This window comes from Microchirus variegatus (genome assembly GCF_963457635.1).
Source record: "Microchirus variegatus genome assembly, chromosome: 8".
In the NCBI taxonomy this organism is placed as follows: Eukaryota; Metazoa; Chordata; class Actinopteri; order Pleuronectiformes; family Soleidae; genus Microchirus; species Microchirus variegatus.
The window spans coordinates 4,437,088-4,457,338 of record NC_139809.1 but is presented as its reverse complement, the minus strand read 5'-3'; the positions used below and the strand labels follow the sequence as shown (position 1 = coordinate 4,457,338).

Below are 20,251 nucleotides of genomic sequence, written 5' to 3'. Positions count from 1 at the left end.
TGTTATTCTCAGTTGAGAAATCCCAGCTTTTTAAATGAGGAATTATTTGTGCTACTCAATCAGTGTATAGAATACAGTAAAAAAAAAAAGAAAAAATATGTGCTGGTCCTTCTGTCTCTGCTCTGTTGTCTTTGTAACAAAAAACAAACAACAACAACAACAACAACAAAAAAAAGCAATAGTGTGTTTGCGTGTGTGTATGTGTGTGTGCACGCGTGTGTATGTATGTATTTGTTCTCACAGTGTGTGAATAAAATAAAACCCCAGACAAGGCTTTAATAATTACAGAGGAACAGGGTTATGTGGGTGAGGAGGTATTGATTTTATATTTTTTTGTCTTTTTTTTTTTTTTTTTTCAAACTAAGGTTTTGGTAAATGTTGAGCTTGATCCGTCATCATAGGTGTAGGCTTCAAAAGCATGACCTAATGCCTTCAACGCTGTGAAGAAACACTGACCAGCTTCACAGTCACACAAAAAAAGAAATTAAAAAAAAAGAAGTATTTGTTCAGATGGTGAAAGTCGCAGCCCGAGCTGAAATGAATCCCGCACTATAAATTGTTTAAGATGAGTCCTTGTGACCATAAATTGTGAAGATAAGCGCTATGTCACGCTTGGAGTCGTGCCGGAGCTGTCGCGCCCACAATTATGAGTCAGTCATCGCATTCTAACAGAATTGATTTTCCAAAGCACAGCTTATAAGGATTTATGATTAAAAAAAAAAATACATTTTAAGAATATAGTTTTTAAAACAAAAAGTGAAAAGCAACTTTTAGCCATAATCGAATGTCGAGCAATAATATATGTCTGTGTATTATTATTATTATTATTATTGTTGTTTTTGATTCTTTTGTGAATAATAGTCTTTGAACATCTGCATGTAAATACACCTCTTATTTATCACTTTTTGTTTTGTTTTGTGTTGATCTTATGTTTTCATGTGTATATTTGACCAGTTCTGTTCCCAGGTGGAGAACTTAGAACTTGACATGGCCTGTATGCTGTATATCTTATGTTCTCCCTCTCTTTCTCTCTCTCTCTCTCTCTCTCTCCCTCATTCTCGGCTGTTTCTTCGTCCTATTTAATGTTATTATTGACCACGTGTATAAAGGTAGCATTGTAACTTCTGTCTGTATAGGTAAGAGGAAAATACTGCTACTAAGGCCTACCCAATGAAAAACTATTTATCTGTTTTTATCAATGACACCATATTGTATGATAACTCTGTTTCTAGTTTGCTTCCCTCCTATAGGATTAGTTTGATAGAGACAGGGTGTGCTGACCTTTATTTTGTGTTTGCCCTGATGTGTGGTGCTAGGTAAGTTAATTTTGTGAACAAAGTATTGATTCCTGAGCCTGGCTGCCCAATTAGTTTGTTCATTTCTTTACATTATTAATGTATTATTGATATTAGGACTCAATAAATGGTAAGAATAATGAAAACGATAGTGGTTAAAAAAATAAATAATAATAATAATAATAATAATAATAATAGTACCCGGCCAGTACCTGTATCAGTGTGCTCGTCCTGGGGTAAGGCACTTATTTCCTTCTGACTTATAGCAAAGCTAGTATCTGCTAATTAACAAGCTATTTAAGGTTGCTTCTCTGGTTTGTGGAAAAATGATAATATTCAAAAAGGTAACGGCAGTATTGTGTTTTATTTCCTTTGATTGTAAAAAAAAAAGAAAACCACTCACTGAGGCTATAGTTTGTCAGGTTTTAAGATAATATTTACCTCTCTTGTGTCTGCATAGTCCTTCACCTAATGCAGGGAAGCGGTGCTTGGATTTCATTTAAACAGCCTCAGTCTGCTTTTGTTATTCCCCATTTTAGACGATACTGAAACGACCTTTTTACGCCACATAAAGTACACACAAGTGTTGCAAATGTAAATGACAGGACTGCCATTGACCCTTTTCTCTGCACTCTGTAGCAAATATCAGTTAAAATCAAATCAAATAAAAAACGCTTGCAATAATACACGACGTTATCACACTGAGTGCCTCTCGGTGTAACAAGATGCATACATGGTTTTCGATTGTCTCTTCTTTGTGTTTTTTTTTTTTTTTTTCAAAACGTGTACTGAAGTGACGATGTATTTTGTACGATAAGATGAATTCTCGCTCTCGCATTGCTTTCAAAAACGTCTTTTCGGACGATTTCTTTGTGTTGATGCATTAAAGAGTCCCCCCCCCCTCCCTCACCTTGTTTGAAAAACATAAATGGGGAAGATTTTGTTTCATTTTGATCTGGAATGGTCAAATAAATGCTTGCAAAAATATGACGGAAAAAGTTCACCTGCACATTGTTTGATTATTAATTAGGAAATCCACATTTCTTCATTCTGTATTTTTTATTTTTTTAACCAACCTTTGTTTTGTCTGAGAACAGAACAGTTACTATTGCATTGTGTTTCAAGAAGTTGTATCTGTTTGTAACACACCACATCTGATTTATTTTTTATCTTTTTTTAAATGTCTTGTGTTCAATGTGCGCTCAGTCAGTTGGGGTCACTTTACATGAAGGGTGGGTGGAACAAGGGTCGATTAGAATTCTTTTTCCGTGCAACAGTCGAACAAATCATGGGAAAGTGGAAAGTCGCGTGTGGTTGTCGCAAAATTTCTAAGTCACTCGTTTGCTACTGATGTTAAAATGGGGACAGATGATCATGTACCTTTTTATCCAGCTCTTTTGAACTCTCTTTAGCAGGTAGTCTATTCACAAACGTAGTTTTGCTCCTTCTTGTCTGATTCTTAAATATGAAAATAAGTATTTTGATTCATTTTGTAAATACAGCTGTAAAGAAAAATAAGAAATTTAATGTTGTCTTTTAAATACTTTTCATTCTAATATGAATGTTGTTATATTGTACTTAGAAACTGTACCTTTAATATTACCTTTATTAAAAGTGCATTGGACACATCGATTTTAGATGTGCTTTATGTGCTGTTATCCCATAATAAAATTTACCGCTTGTAATGGGCTTTTATTTCCTGACTGTTTAACTCTCTCTCTTTCTGTCTCTCTCAACTCTTTGTTCTTAACAGAGATAATAATCTGAATATATTTGATGAGTCACAACAATTTAATGATTTTCCAAATTCTGTGAACACACACACACACACAATGTCAAAATTGTCCGTACACCAAGGAGTCGATGAGAAAAGACGTCAGTTCAATTTCATCTCTTTATTTATCTAAGATATATAACGGCACAAATTTCATTATGGCCATAAACACATTAAGCTGATGAACCACTGAGCAACATGATTACCCAGTTGTAGTGCTCAAGATATACATATATATTTTAGTCATAAACAGTAGTTAGATGGTGGGAAAAAAATCAATTTCTGCCCATTCAAAGAATTATGAGCAAAACCTTAGATAACTCTCAGTATTTTCACAATTAAACAAACATATACCTGGCAAACACATTGATTGTAAGTTGTTTTTGTTTGTTTTGTTTAAGGTGTATATATATATATATATATATATATATATATAATATAATATATAATAAGTCACACAGACCAATTACACTTGAGGGAAATTTCCATTTTTGCTATGAATGCGATTTTCTACAGCATTATAAGAGGAGTATTGCTTTTACCACTGCTTTAATGCATAAATATACAGTATATAAAAAAGAAAAAAAAAGTATTAAGATTGTGTTTGTGTTTTTATTTATTTTAAAACACACAACAATACTGAGTAATATTATTAGCCTCTCTTTCAGTGGAAGGGCAGATACTTGGGCACGGCAAGTCTGGTTAATGTCCGGAAGGGGGCAGCAATGTCCACAAGGCTTTGATGTCGACGTACATTTTCCAGAAGAAGAATGTCTCTCGTCAAATACGTCCGTCAGATGGCTCGTGCTAACTCACGTCACAATATCTCGTGCGGGTAAAGTTCCTGTGGACCGCTAAGGCAGTCACAGTAATGGAGCTAGAATGGTAAGTTATATTTAGAACTATGTATTTGTGTAGGGTGTATTTGTTTTGTGACAATTTAGACAACTTAAATAAGCTGTCACCATGTGGTATGACTACTGTTTGCTAACTTGCTAGTTAGCATTCTTAGCTAACCGCCTGAGCGTCTGAACGCTAACTACGTACCAACGTGCGTTGAACTGGACAGTGATCGTCATTATTCTGCTGTTTGGAGCAAATGATATTAAACAAATCAATGTAACTGTCCTCGGCTGACAAGTCATTAGTTATCACTTTTAGCCAAACAATATACATGAAACAAATTAACAGTAGCGTGTCTTTTATTGTCTACGATTTTATTTATAAACCTATGATATGTATAAGTATTTTATTTGACCTGATTCTGTGTCGCACCGCACAAATAACTAAGTTATATGCCAGTGAATGCACCGAGGACTGATTCAGGGGAATTTGGGGAAATCTAATTACGATTTGATTTGCAATGTTATGTTTTAATGTCAGTCTAAGGTTCTATATTCACGTTGTACTAATTTAAGTTCTGAGTTGGGAAGATGTCATAAAATATAGGAACATCTGTCTGGTCTTTAAAATCCCGCATGGTTTAGCTCCCCCTCCACTGAATTCACTCATAAACCAACGCAGCACTGTTCAGATCACAAGAAGCACTAGAATCAGTCCCACTCAAGAAAAGTACATTTGGCCAGTTATCATTCTCTGTTAATGCAATACATAATTGGAACTCAGTTCCCACCTATATCAAAGATACACGTACATACTCCACTTTTACAGCCAAGTTAAAAACATTGCTTACCGACAATTACACCTGTACACACTAACATATAATGGCTGTGTTATTTGGGTCATGATCATGGATGCTGCCTGTCTATACAGTACGCGATGCTTGTCTGCACTCCTGAATGTGATTGTATGTGCTGATGTGTGATTATATTTTATGTGCTGCTTTTGTATGTTTTGACTATATGTGTTGTCTCTGCATGATTGTACTGATGTTTCACTGTTATCGTCATTGGTCTATCTTGTTTACTAGCTGTCATAACGCTCTCCTTTTAATCATTGTGCTGTAATATATTGTTTTGTTTTTGTTTCTTGTTTTTTTTTTTTTTTACTTTTACTGATACAGTTGATTAATTGGGATTGTCCTCGAGATAATAAACTAAACTAAATGTGATTAGCCGTTACCACATGACACTATTCAAATGTATGAATAGTTTCCAACATGTACATGTGTTTTTAAAATTGGCCAAGTTCATGGAATAGTCTGTAGGAGAATAATTCGGTTGCATTCTTGTCTTTGCAATTCCCCAATTGCACTGTTTTCCATTTGCAAGTTCAATTTGAAAAAAAAGCCTAAGTATGTACTGTTATGTTTAAGTTGCAAGAGTTTCACTAGGTTATGAAAACATGCTGTAACTTTTAAATTAGAAATAGTAAAAAAAAAAAAAAAACTTCTTAAAAATAAAATAATTATATATAGTATAGGTTATGTGATAGTATATTGTTAGTCAAGGTATAGTGGTTTTGCTGGTCAACACGTATAGCAATCATTACAATTTTATTTGGAACCTGCATATGTGTTGCTAACTGTAAAGTCCACAACTTTTATCCAGTATAAGTGGTATACATTAAGTAATTAAGATTAAGAACCCGAAGTAATCGAAGTACTAGTTATAATAACAGGACTGCAGTGATATTTTGTAATGTAACAATCACATGGCATAATTGCTTAAATGGTGTGATGTCATACATTGCAGGTGAGATCATGAGTCTGCTTGTGATTGTTAAAGCTGTAAGAGTTTATTCTTTGGGAGATGACCCTTTTGAGGTGCTCTTCCTACTTATGATGTAATTTCCCAAAAGACTCCAAAGTTATTTTGTCTTGTCTCATCGTGAATGCAATTAATAATTATTGATTTAGAAATGACAGATCTTTTATCTTTTGCTTTTTACTTGTCTTTCTTTGTCTTTTTTTAATTGACTGGCTTCTGAGAAATACTTTCATATGCATCGAGTAACTCTGCCAGTACAATGTAGAATTGTATGCAATGAATGTCACGTAACACTGGCCCTTTTTAATATCATTTACTGTCTGTTTTTAATTTAAGGGCAGATCCTCCTATTCCTGATGCTCCTTTCTTTACCAGAGATGTTTATGACAAATTTTCCCTGGCTCCGACTACCAGAGAACTGTGGTTCAATCTCCAAAGGTACGTTTATAAACTAGCATATTAAATATCCCTCCAGATAAACTTAATTGTTGTTTTAAAAGCAAATTAGAGATGCTACATTTTAATTTTTCTCTCCCCATTTGTTCTCTGAAGGCCTGTGGAGAATGCCAATATAAAACAGGGCTGTGGCTTTGGTGTTGCAAAAAATTCCTTCTCTGATTCTCCTAAAGACGATGCACAGCTACAAGACAACAGTGGTGTCAGTATAGGTTTGGCCAGCTGTGATAGTGATGAACCAAAGGCTAGTGCAGCAGAAGCATGCAAGGCTACCAAAAAAGTGAAGCCCAATGCGGCCAACACTCCTTTTCCTGACCCCAGAATGCCCTACCCGTGTCTGTCCACTCTGTCCAGCAAAGAGCAGAAGATGTACCTTGGTTCTTTGATGAGCAAGACGGATCCGCCGCAGGTGCCAGCATTATGTTGTCGGTAATCATTTTTGATTTTGACAGTTCCTGTTGAATTGTTTTACTCACTATCGCGCAACCTTATATTTCAGGGTTTAAAGGCTCAAGTAGACAATGAAGTAATGCAGTTCATGAGGTACTTGCAAGATGTGGGCAGAATGTGTGCTGCTGACTACAATTTCATATCACCGGGAGCAATGCAGTATTCAGAGGTACGAACACACTGAGGCAACAATAAATGTATTGTGTCCACAACTTTTAAAGTAAAGACACCAACATTTGTTTTTCAGGAGTTTTTCAGGGCATGTTTGGAGTGCATAAAGACAATTCCTCAGCTCTATCAAATCCATGAGATGACTAGTTTGACGGGGGGAACATTCAACCCAGGGCTGATGCTGAACTTTGAAAAACAGCTGTTGATATTGGTAATGTCCTTGGAAGTACACAATATTACACAAGATGTGTTCTAATTTCAGGCATATGGAATTACAATTTTGCAGATGTGCATTGACAAATGTCATTGTCATGTCCATGTTAACATTCAGCCTTTCAAGTCAAAGTATTATACTGCCGCGTCAGTCTTTTGTGTTGTGTTGATTCACTTCCTCCTTTTTCTCATTGGCACTCTTCATCTCTTCAGGGCAATGTGGATTTTTCAGACCACCAGCTAGTGCCTGCTGATGCACAGCTTGCATCGGATTATCAGGGTGTTTCATCAGAGAATCCTCCAGCAAAAAAAGCTAAGGACATGCACGCTGTAAGCAATTGTCTTACTTTTTTTTAATTACTCCAATAAAGTTACAAAGATGTTTTACTGCTAGAATGGGATTCATAACCGCAGGTCTATTGTAACTCCATTTTAGCTCTTGCAGTTTTTTACAAAAGACACCAGAGGGTGTTCATGTCTTGCTCAGCAAAACCAGTCCTAATTGTGTCTCTGAATGGTGCTATGCTTAGACCCAGTGCAGTCTTAAGTCCAGTTAAATTTAGATGCTGTGTTCAGTTTTTAAAAATACCATGGTTGTTTTTCTTTTTTTCTTTTATAGACGGTAAGCAGTGATGGCAATGCAGAAAAGCTGAGTGCCCGTTATGAGCCTCATGTGTGCATGACTCGTGATGCCCTGGTCAAACTACTTGACAACTATGGTCCTGACTTCAAGGAGCTGTGGGAACTGCCTGTTTGGATCAAATTAAATCCAAGCAAAGGTGCAGTATCATCATGAAGTCACTCGCGCTGTCATTGTAGATATCCGTTAATTAGGGTCTAGCTTCCAGTGGGTAAAAATGCCCAAGAACATTTTATGCCTGTATCCCCTTCCTACTTTTCCTCTTCTCCTCTCAATTCATAGAAAATAACAGTCCAATTTTATCACTGAAATCTGAATTATTTTTTACTTAAAGGTCCAGTGTGTAGATTCTTGGTTAAATTATTTTCCCTTGGCAAAAATGGAATATAAAATTATAATACTGGTGGGTCTTGCCCTGAATGTATGAATTGTTGTTAGAGCTGCAACTAACGATTATTTTCTTTATTAATCGTTAGGCGCATAAAATGTAAAAACAACGTTGATCAGTGTTTGTCAAACCTGGAAATGAGGATGTTCTCCAATGTCTTGTTTTGTCCACAAACCAAGACCAGTTTTAATGATTTCTTTATGTAGAGCAAAGAAACGAAGAAAACATTCACATTTAAGAAGCTAAAACAATCACAAATCCTGTTTTAATAATGAAAAAAAGCTTCAAACCGATTAATCAATATCAAAATAGTTGACGATTAGTTTAGCCATCGATTGTTTCAGCTCTAATTGATTTCATACATTCTTTGTTTTCTGAACCCTTTATATTTGCATCGATTGGATCTTTTCTACGGAGGCTTTTGAGTTGAAGGCTACCGTAGTTTCTCTTACATGTTTGGAGGGGAAGGGCAAGGTGAGAGATTCAGCTGCAACATTACATTTTAACAATAGATCTAAGGTTCTACGCACTGTACTTTCACGTTTGAATAACGTATCTATGGCACACTGTGCCTTGCATGTTTGAAAAAAAACTCATTCATATGGAAGCATTAATATCAAAGAATAAAAGACAATGGACAATGAAACTTGTCAAACTGAAACATGTTTTTCTTCCAATTGTATAGTCATAAATGAATGAGTACTTGGCTACTGATATTTGAAATCTGGTTTGCTCACCATGTTGGAGTTGCTGTGTGTATTGACAACGAATGGCCTCATGATGGCACTGTTTCACATAGTCTTTTTTTAATATTATTTAACATCATGTGTTATTTACAGGCAGTAGCCAGAAAAAGACCGTCTACATAGACTCGCCACTTCTGAAGACTGAAATGACCATGAGAGAGAGGAATCATTTCTACCACGAGGAGAGTTTTAAGCTCTCCATCCAGAAGAAAGGAATTAGACATGTTTTCAATTTAATGACGGAGCTTCCTGTAAATGAGCAGCCACTCTCTCCAGTACGTTTACTTTCAAGTATATGTGGGACTTCATGTCATAAGTTTTTATACTCTCAGTGCAGTAATTATCCGTTTTCTGTTCCCTAAACCAGGAGAGCTTGCGAAGAAATTTAACATCTCTTGAAAACAAAGGTCTTGACTTTGATGTGGACCTTACTGACCTAGAGACATTTGGAGAGACGACATCCAACAAGGCTCCCAAAGCACAGATTGATCAACAAGCATGTGTTCAAAATAAAAAGGCTGCAAGTGTCCCACCAAGTAAGAATACAACGTCCGGTGAGGATCTTGCAAACACCAGCAGCAATTTGCAAGGAGAGACGAACAGCTCATTAATGGATATGGATAATCCCACGACAACAGCGACACCTCAGTCATTTTCAACTGTGCCAAAGACTGAATGGGTGAGGCAGGACTCTAGTAATACAGACCTGGCTTCTGATGATGAGAAGCTGGTCATTGACGATTCTTTGTCTCCTGCTGCCACACCTGTAAAACCGTGCTCTCCTGTCCCCCCCGTCTCCGAGACTGTGCCTGTAATCGCAGACTCGTCTTCCCCTCAAAAAGTTACAAGGCAGACTCGTCAGTCCAAAAAATCAAAGGCTGGTGACCAACTGGGAGAGATCCTGCGCATGCAGACAAAAATGTTTAATTCTGCTAGCAGCGCAAGCAAAGGCTCCGGCTTGTCCCAGGAGACCAGCTCACCATCACGATGCTTGGGAACCCCAGTTCACTCCCATCCGACGTCTTTAGTTAAACCCTGTGTTACTTCATATCTGGAGAGAAACCAGAATCAGGATGGAGAAACTTGCACTCCTTCCCTCAAATGTGCACCAGTGGTCAACACTACAGAGCATAAAAGTAAGGAAATGTGTTACCTCTGACAATGAGATAATGTTTTTGGCAGGATTTGTCTTTCTGTCCATTTGTGAGCAGCATAATTGAACATTTTGGATTTGGATGAAATTTACGGGGATTGAGCAGTGTGTGTATTGACATTGTGTTAAATAGAGCTGCAACTAAACATTATTTTCTTAATCAATTGATCAGTCAATTATTTTCTCAATTAATCGTTTGGTCCATAAATTGTTTAAAAAATGTTGAGCATTGTTTTTCAAACCTGGAAATGACGATGTTCTTGAATGTCTTGTTTTGTCCACAAACCAAAATGATTCAGTTTGAATGGTTTCTTTGTTAATAATGAAAAATCTTCAAATCGATCATCAAAATAGTTATAAGCGATTGATTGTTTCAGCTCTATTGTTAAACCAAGTGCCCTTGATGGAGGTTTGCAGAGTGCAATCTCTTGTTTTGTGGTTGTGTTGTTGTCTCTGTGTGTTTAATTAACTCAGTACACGATTGCTCCCATGCAGAAATCCTGTCACAAGACCTGCAGGATGGTGCAGAAGACGAACAGGATTACGAGGCTCCTGAGGGGGGCAACCTGCTGTACAAGCTCTACAGTCTGCAGGATTTGCTGGTCATGGTGCGCAGCTCTGTCTCACTGTCAATCACAAGGAAAATAGGCAGCCATTACCAGGTATGCGAGTTCATACACATCCCCCCAGAATTTCATAGTTTATCTATTTGTCTAAAATCCCCTGTGTTGTTTTTTTCTGCTCCTGTAGGTTGTTCCAGCGCTTGTCTTGCCCAAGCTGGAATACCAGTTAAGTTATGGTACCGAGTGTCTAACCAGCAGTGAGGCTTGCCAACTGTGGACAGAGAACTTGCTCCACTCCAGCAACGTTTCATACACGGGTAAAACTTCTTTAATTCTGTCCAAAATTGCTTGAAATTGAGGCAAAAGTGTTTCCTGATCTTTTTACTAGTATAATACACATCAGTTAACGTTGACGTTGCTCTTTAAAAAAAAGAATGTCTTTTCCTTCCCTCCCCAAGTTCATTCGAGGCCCACAAGAAGGAATATCCTCCCACAAACCAATGGAATATTCTTGTCATGACTCACTGTCCTCTTGCCACTGTGTAGTGCTTAAGTTTACTTTGTTGCCATAACAACAGCCACATTGGATTGTGAGGACTTACAAAAAGTGTACCAAGCTCAGTTAAATGATGTTTTTAGGTATGATAAAATCACATAATTGATGCTGTTGCCTTTCATGTGCTTTGCTTGCCCATTGCACGAGATTAAGAGCAAGGCGCCACTCTCCTTTCTGGATTCATTGTCTTGTTGACTCTGTGTCTAAATTGTACCTCCTTGACACACAGTTCTTATTAGCAGATTCTGCTGCCCTTTAATTTTTCATCTCACCAGATTATTTTTCTGACGGGTTGAAAAATATCAGATCTTCTCAAAATGTAAGAAAAGCCAACATTCAATCTCCCATCAAATATAGACTGAAAAGTCTATGTAATGTTTGAAAAGTCACTCCTGAAAGAAGAATTCCTCCTTTTGCTCAGTGACTGTTGACTCATGTGGTTGATCATGTGGCTCACCCACTGTTTATTTATAGCGGAGCAGGCTTACAGGCTTTAAAACAGTCCTAATTGAAGGAAATTGTTGAAATGAGAAGGCATTAAAAGCTGAAGAGGGAGAAGAAAGCAGACGCGACCAAACGAGCATTTCTCAGCCCACTCGAGCTTGTAACAACGCTGGCGAATCATCAGACTAATTACTTCGTAAGCTCTAGGAATGACTGATGAGGAGGTGAAGCTCCTGATGTGCACGCTCATTAGCTCTTCTCTCTGTACGTCTCTCATCCTCTCCGTCTGTAGCTCACATCGATGCGTTCTCATCAAAACTAGTTCAGTTGAGGAAGCTGCCCGTTGACTGGAAACAGAACCTCTCCTGCGGGTTCAAGTAAGTGTCGTCGGCGCAGATGATTAGGATTGACCTAATCGTGGCTTTATCATTGTAACTTAAAACGTGACAGTTGAAATTTCAGAATGTTTATCAGGAATGCATGTCTTTTCATCAGCTGTGTCTATGATCCTCATCATTGCTTTTGTCAGCGTTATCTGAATCGGTGTTGAAATCTTTTTCCCTCACCTCTGTAGACAGATAGTGACTTGGTTAGATGTGTTTTCCATCCACAGGCCTTCCAACTCACTGAATATACTGCACCACCTACTGAAAAAGCTAACTCGGTAAGTAGTTGAAGATGCGTCGTCTTAGTTTTGTTAAGCCATTTTTTAGTGCTGAGCTGTTCTGTTAGATTTGACTCTACAATGAAATCATTCCTGCACTATTTTAATGCAACATAAGCACATTGATGGATTATTTGATTAAACGTTCAGTCCAAAACCAGACGTGGTTTTTGGTTGGTCTTTATCTTTTCTTAAATGAATTGTCAAGACACGTTTTGTTCCATTTAAGATGATGAAATTTTTTGTACAGTCAGGTCTGCCAGCCTCTGGCTAAATTAATGACGTTATTGTATCCTTGTGTTTGTGTTGGACGGTTACGCAATCCATTACTCATGCAACCCTCAAACTGTGTGTCACCTTTTGCCGTCTTCAGGCTGTGTTCACCTACATTTGCAGGAAGCCAGAGATTACTCGGCGGTACGTGTTTGAATACGAATGTTTTGATTTGAACACGTCCTCTGTGACTTCCTTTGATTTCGTAGGTTGGATGAAGGGCGCTACCTGGTTACGCACAAAGCAGGGGAACCGTTTGTGACGTTGTTAAAAGCAGCTACTGGGAAAGTGAGTCGGGGGGCGTACGACCTTCAGCAGGTCCACGGCTCTGTCCCACAGCCTCCAGCATCTGGCTTTGTGCCTTGGATACCCGTCAATCCAGCCATGTACCTACCCTTTCACAGAGTACACGGCCGCGTTCCCTGCACTTTCCCCCCAAAGGTCTGTGCTTGTTTTTTTTTTTTGGTGTAGACACGGTATTATGAAAAGTTATAAAATCATCTAAGAAATGTCACGTAGATAAAAGGTGTTTATTGGTTCATGTCTAGAAACTTTTTACACCCCTTTCTTGAGTATACAGAGGAAATCTCTAAGAGCCGTGATAAATGAAGTGGCACTTGGCCATTTTCTTATCAGACAGGCTGAACCGGCACACCACTGCATAGCTTAACTGCACAAGTCCAAAACCAACAAGAGCAAAGCATAACTATCAGCAACGGCACTGTGTAAATTGTAGGTGAAGACACTGACTCATTCGTAGAATGCCTGTCTAAAATTCCTCACAGTGGAAACAGCACGAGTAAACAACTGGCAATGGAACAAGATTTCAACATATGGATATGGTCAAAACTTTACATTAGCTTGTGAGATTGGCAAATTGAGTGTTGTTGCATGTTTTGGATTACATTGCACTTTTGCCTTCATTTATCCAACCAGACGGTGAGAGACGAGTCATTCCAGGCCAACAACCGTGGAGCTGGGCAGTTGACGAACAAGAACAATGCAGGGGCAAAGAGGAAGAAGAAGAAGAAAAATCAAACAAAACGCCCGGCAAAGCGTAACAATTATTCATATTAAAAGGTAGAAAATGGACACTATACTTATTTGTGTATTGTTCAGAGATACTTTTTATATTTCCTTGAAAATATTTTGTAATAAAGTTTTTATATTTCAGTATTCATGTGGTGTGTGTGTGTGATTAATGTGACATTAAGGATGGTCTGGACAGAAGAATGAACTAGGATAAAACCTCCTAAATCACAGAGCTTTGAAAATCTCTGAGATCCAACTTTAACAAAACTTTGAAAAACTTCTTTGCTTGTGCTCACAGTGGAACTGGGTGGAGTCATGAGTGGGTGGAGAGGGGAGGCAACGTGAGTCAGGGTCAGAGAAGGAGGAAAGGCTTTTTGTAGGTCTGGAAAGTTAACGCTCCACACCCATTCCTCTTACACATCGTCAAGACAAATTCAACACTTCATCTTGAAAACTTAGGTAAGTTCAGTGTGATTTATACTTAATTTAATCTGGAATGACTGTATTTTTAATTGAAAATATCATTTTATGGATGTTTGCGTTGTTTTTGTTGCCTTGTATTGTTTTTCCTCTAAAGAAAACCTGAATTCCTGCCCTGCAGTGTGTGAATGTACTGTTTATATCAGACAGGCATGTGGTAGCACTTCTTCCAGGGTGTGTCTCCTGGAGTGGGGTTGCTGTTATAGATACCAGACTGAACAAGAATTTCAAAATGAGTAACTTTGTGAATACTTTCCAGTGTTACTGTGAACTACTCCCGAAAGCAGCGGAAGCGTGGAAATAACTTTGAACAAAATGGATGTTTCATAGAATTGTGTGCCTTGAAGGAATGTGCCTCTGTTTAGAAGGCGCAGCCTTAGTGGCTCGAGTGATTATGTCATCATACTAAGCAAACACATGATTACAATGTGATTATAATAACATTGAGATGTTGATGATCCTTTTCCAGAAAAGTCACAATGGCACTGGTATCAGAGTTTCTTGGACAGTTGTCTCTCCACCCTGGGGTAAAGCCATACTTTCCCCCCCCTTTTTTTTTTTTTTTCAATCTTGTATATTATTAATTCACCCTGGATGATGTGCATGTTGTTTGTTGAATAATATTCTGTGTCTCCCTCAGTCCCTAGAGCCCAAATTTCCAACTGTGGTACCTGCTGCGGACTTTAACCCTGACAAAGATGCTGCCAGAATAGAGACGGCTATCAAATCCAAAGGCAAGATGCAACACTGAGTCGGTCTCTCCCTCAAAAACAAATTCAGTGCTTCGTTTTGCAGCTTTTCTCTTTTCAATAGTTGCTATTTGTGAGTCAGCTTCCTGGCTTAAAGTCTCTTGACCAATGCCGGGCGCACTTCCAAATCTGTGCCTCTGCCAGCGTTGGCAGCAGTCGACAACAGTATGACTGCTCCACTCTCCAGTAGCAGCCCTCCATTTTTTTTTTATTGTCATAACAAATGGGTTCTGTGTAGAGATTTTGCTTTTCGATTTTAGTTCCAGGCCATTTTACAGTCTTATGTCCTTCTTCTTATGGAAAAGCAGCCAGTGTAATGCCAACCTAAACACAGATTCCACCTACTGTGTGCCATGTGTTAGAACTAATTTAAAACTTCATCTAAACGTAGTATGTGTTCATATTGATTTGTTTTGGCTCTATGAAGTATATGAAACTAGATCACAAACGGCTCTCTGTTGAAAGTTTAGTTCAGTTTTCTTTGTCTTTTAATTAATTTTTTTAAGCATTAGACCAAATGCCATTACACAATGTCGTCCAACAGTAATGTCATATTCCACCTGACTCATTCCTTCGTTCGTCCATTTTTCATGTGGGTTTGTTCTTGTATAAACATTAGGAGTGGATGAGCAGACCATTATTGATGTCCTAACAAAGAGGACGTACTCCCAAAGGAGAGACATTGCTTTTGCTTATGAAAGGAGGGCAAAGAAGGTACAGTGGAGCAACTCTGATGATTACGTGGGAAACATTCATAGAAATCAGGCTTCAATTTTCCACTTTTTTTGTTGTTGTAAGGACATGATCTCAGCCCTGAAGGGGGCGCTGTCTGGTTCTCTGGAAACAGTGGTCCTGGGACTGATGAGGAGCACAGCCCAGTACGATGCCTCAGAAATCAGAGGCTCAATCAAGGTAATGGAGGGGGATTCTTTCAGTGGGTTACTTCTAAGGCTTGCACTGCCCTCTACTGGAGAAATGCTAAAATAAGCATATTTATTGTAAGGTGGATCTGAAGTTAGTTTTGTGTCAAAATCATATACGTATAAATTGTAACGTAGATGTCGTTTTCCTCAGGGCTTGGGAACAGACGAAGAGACGCTGACTGAGATTTTGTGCTCACGCAGCAACGATGAGCTGGTGGAGATCAAGAAAGTCTACAAGGAGCGTAAGTTCAAAACGTCCTGGTCATATGGTGTTCAGATATTTAATGAAAAGGATATGGAAATCAACTTATCTGTGATGAAAATATAAATGACAGTACACATGCAGCATGTTTGTTCCACAGAGACAAACGCATACAGCGACTGGAACCTTTTCTCTCACTGTATCCGTTTCACCTGCACATCGTTATACTGTTCACTTTGACTTAAATCTTCTCATCTTCTCATCAACTCATTTTCACCGAGGGCCACATCAGCATAATGGTTACCCTCAAAGGGCCAGATAACTGTCGTACAGAATAAATGTAACCAAGTATAATGTAAAATAAAGGTAACTACTCTGTAATATATTGCTAAATAACTTTCTGTATTTATTACTTATTCAAGTTACAAATATGATGCATTATAGATGTAACCCGCGATGGTATTTCTTGACAAAAGTCTATATCTGGTCAGAGCAGACCTGCTCACACACCTTCAGCATGCACCGTCACTTTGCCGGTAATGCAATCGCCATGCATTGTGGGAAATGTAGTTTATGGTCGACGCACTCCTTAAAGCAGCATAGATCTATTTTAACACAGATTTTTAAGACCAATTAATCACTCGCGAGCCACATAAAATGACGTGGCGGGGCCACATCTGGCCCCCGGGCCTTCAGTTGACACGTGAGCTAAAGTTTTTCTGCTCAGAAGGCTTTTGAGGAAGACATTAAAAAGACAGGGTGACGTGGAAGACGATGTTTTAGAATTATGAGGATAATGTGTTGACTTATCAACACCTGAATATTGCATCTCAATGAAAACATTTGATAAGCCACCCAGGTCTTAATTATTGCAGAGATGAATAACAACATGGTGTTTAATGTTTTTTTTGATCTTGCTCGTATTCTAATTCTCTGACTTTTATTCAAGTCTTTGAGTTTGGCTGTTTTTGTAAGTCTCAAAAAGGTGTTAAGTTGGTGTGTTAAGCTAAAATTCCAAATTGGTTTTATATTTCACTGAAGTGTCAAAAACATGTAATGGTTAAATATGTAGACATACTTTGGTACATAATGAATCATATTATTATTATTATTATTTTCTTTAAAAACGAGTGCACCAGATCTATTTTGTAATAATCACCACACTATGTAATAACTTCTTACAAATTTTAATACATATTGCGTTTTTATTCCCAAATGTGGTGTTATTCCACGTTTTCCACGTTGTACTTCTAACAGGGTTAGAAATACATTGTCATGTCTGATTTCCTCACACTGTCAGACAATTGCATAAACGTCTCTTGCCACTTTGTCTATCAAAAGTCTTGAATGTCATTGAACTGGAATGTCTCATCAGTGGTGTGAATGCTGTGGTTAAGCAGAGCGAGCAATTATCTAAAATCGAAATGTGACTTCCAACAGTGTTTAAGAAGGACCTGGATAAAGACGTCGCAGGTGACACCTCTGGGAATTTTGCCAAGCTCCTCTTGGCTCTAGTGCAGGTGAGATCAGGCAGCGTCTGTCTTTATTTATTTATTCATTTTTTAATACCGTATATGAAACAACAATGGTGAAACTGACACGAATCATGTCTCATTCCTGTGCAGACCAAGAGAGATGAATCGTCCGCTATGGTCGACTATGAAAAGATTGATCAGGACGCCAGGGTAATTTGCTCTTTTCCTTTTGTCTGGAAATATATATATATATATATGTGTGTATATATGTATATGTGTATATGTATATGTGTATATGTATAAGTGTGTATATGTATATGTGTGTGTGTGTGTGTGTGTGTATATATATATATATATATGTATAGATATAGATATAGATATATCTATATCTATATATCTATATGTATATGTGTGTGTATATATATATGTGTATGTGTATATATGTATACTGTATGTGTGTATATATATGTGTATATATCTATGTGTGTGTGTATATATATGTATATATGTATATGTATATATATATGTATATATATATATATATATGTACGTGTATGTGTATATATATGTATATATAAGCAAAATTTATTTTAAAAAGTCAAACGTGAAAAAAAGTTCCATTATTTTTGATTGTCACTGTAAATAAAACCCTTGTCATCCTTTATTATTGTTTTTGAACATTAAGCGTGTGTTTCAGCTCTCCATAATCTATCCTAAGATGTGAATGCATGAAGTTATTATTCGCCATTAGGTGGCATTTCAAATATAAAACATAGAAGTTTTTGCATTTAACCAAAAGGCAGAGTCACAAAATTGTTCCCCGTTTTAATGTGTGTTTTGCCGACTCATCTCAGGCCCTCTATGAGGCTGGCATAGGAGTCAAAGGAACAGATGTGGCGACCTGGATCTCCATTATGTCTGAGAGAAGTGTACCACACCTGCAAAGAGGTACTACACCCCGTTATCTTGCATCTTGATGTTTTTGCTTCGTCTTAATGGTTTGAAAAAATGACCCGGTTACTGATCGAGACGTTGATAATTGTTCTTTTCTTGTCAGTGTTTCAGAGGTACAAGAACTACAGCCCCTATGACATGGAGGAGAGTATAAAGAAGGAAGTGAAAGGAGACTTGCAGAAGTCCTTCACGGTGCTAGGTACAATTTTATCTTTTATCAGTAAATTAAATTGGTAAAAAAGTAACTTAGAATTGACAATGACGCGATTCATTATCTGAATGAAATACTTACAGTTCAGGTTTCGTTACATTAATCACTGTCGTATCAAAAATCACAATGCAATAACAATTACATTGACACACATTAATGTGCATTCTCTTTCTCCTCTTTCAGTTAAGTGCTTTGAAAACAAACAACTATTCTTTGCCGACCGACTGCATGAAGCCATGAAGGTAGTGACACGTACACAGTTACACCTAAAGCTACACCTGTACTCAAGGTTTCCATTGATATTTATCACCGTTTTTTTTTTTTTTTTTAATCAAATCTTGTACATTTATGTTCACACATTCCTCCTCTCACCTGCTTTATTTGCCGTATCTGCCTCATGATTTCCAAACTTTCTCTTTTATTCGGTCAAAACGGTTTCCATCACATTCATTCGCATCAATACACCAACTTCCCCACCTCCCCCACCACAAGCGGAAACTTCAATGCAACATTTCATGCCTGTGTTTTCATTCAGGTGTTTTTATGGTAACACAAGTACACACTATTAGCATGCGTTACGCATTAATAAATATTGAATTCATCATTTATAACGGATTAATACTCATTAGTATGTAGTTTATAAACGCTGTTAAATAAATGTTTTACTGTGTCCAAATAGCTGCTGTACTCAAGCAGCCAATCAGCATCCACCTCCAACAAAAGCTCTATTTGATCGACTTACAAAGGACTGCTCTCTCACCTCTCTGTGTCCAGCAGTCGCTCAGTACATGCCAACACTTCAGCACATGAGTAAAAATGTGTTTATAAACTACATACTAATGAGTATTCATGCGTTATAATTGATGAATTACATTTTTATTTGTGCTTTATTATTATTATTTAATTGTGTCTTCTTATTTTAAAGTGTTACCGTTTTTTATGAGCAAATCAAAAATGTGCAGAAAACACGCATCTCTCTCTCTCTCTCGCTCTCTCTTCTTGTAAAAGTGCAATTTTGCTTCAGAGGCAAAGACGCCAAAGTTGGCACAAGTTGTCTTACAGCAACGTTGCATCAGCTGCTGTAGTTAAGTATAGAGACGTGTCTTAACTTTAATGAGTGCTGTATCCGCTCAGAGTAAAGGAGCCAAAGAGAAGGTCGTGACCAGAATTATTGTGTCGCGCTGCGAGGTGGACCTGAAGAGGATCTGCTCTGAATACAAGGCCAAATGTGGACAGTCCCTGCAAAAGACTATCTTGGTAAGTCATTATTAAAAATAATAATAATAATAATAATAATCAGACCTTGGCACGTTTCTGATTTACAGCCAGGTATTTTGTATCGTGCACGTCTCCTAACCTGCTCTGTCTCTGCAGGAGCACACCAAGGGAGACTACCAGAAGGCTTTGCTCGGTCTGTGTGGACCTGAGCACTAGAAATGAATCATCATACCACCAAAATGTCTCAATTTCCACGACTGAAGCTGTGGGCCCATTATCATCTGTCTTAGTGGCAAAACCCCTTTTTTTTGCTTTTACTGCACACACACATTTAAATGCAACATTCAAGGTGATAATATGAAGAATCTGTATTACAATTTGCTTTTGTTTTTAACCAAACTGGCAATAAAGTTGTACTCTGGACTATTGTAAATGACTTCCTGTGTATCCCACTTAAATGTTACTTGATATTTCCACAGATATCCACTAGATGGCGTTATAGTAGCATTAAAAACAGCTGCAAAAATATATCCTGTGTGTTAGGGCCTGGTA

General features: G+C 37.7%; 2 protein-coding genes across 3 annotated transcripts; both read left to right on the top strand.

The window, feature by feature from the left end:
• The first annotated feature begins 3,840 nt into the window (after positions 1-3,840).
• On the top strand, positions 3,841-13,882 carry ice2 (interactor of little elongator complex ELL subunit 2). Of its 2 annotated transcripts, XM_083893345.1 has the most exons (16): positions 3,841-3,954; positions 6,075-6,176; positions 6,291-6,603; positions 6,694-6,813; positions 6,892-7,026; positions 7,242-7,358; positions 7,648-7,807; positions 8,896-9,077; positions 9,170-9,938; positions 10,451-10,617; positions 10,706-10,835; positions 11,811-11,895; positions 12,132-12,182; positions 12,665-12,896; positions 13,392-13,535; positions 13,786-13,882. In XM_083893345.1, exons 1-15 carry the CDS (start codon positions 3,941-3,943, stop codon positions 13,530-13,532), a joined length of 2,718 nt encoding a protein of 905 aa, XP_083749471.1. In that variant the 5' UTR covers positions 3,841-3,940; the 3' UTR covers positions 13,533-13,535; positions 13,786-13,882. The 2 variants fall into 2 exon arrangements, 1 of the variants encoding a protein (XP_083749471.1); XR_014592897.1 differs by lacking the exons at positions 12,665-12,896; positions 13,392-13,535; positions 13,786-13,882 and having other exon boundaries at positions 10,706-11,714; positions 12,132-12,161.
• Positions 13,851-20,122, top strand: LOC310930381 (annexin A2-A-like). The gene is made up of 13 exons (XM_083893346.1): positions 13,851-13,946; positions 14,437-14,494; positions 14,608-14,701; positions 15,336-15,430; positions 15,515-15,628; positions 15,791-15,881; positions 17,282-17,361; positions 17,467-17,526; positions 18,171-18,264; positions 18,374-18,469; positions 18,665-18,723; positions 19,616-19,738; positions 19,856-20,122. The coding sequence occupies exons 2-13, from the start codon at positions 14,447-14,449 to the stop codon at positions 19,913-19,915; spliced, it is 1,014 nt and encodes a 337-aa protein (XP_083749472.1). The 5' UTR covers positions 13,851-13,946; positions 14,437-14,446; the 3' UTR covers positions 19,916-20,122.
• The last annotated feature ends 129 nt before the right edge of the window (positions 20,123-20,251 follow it).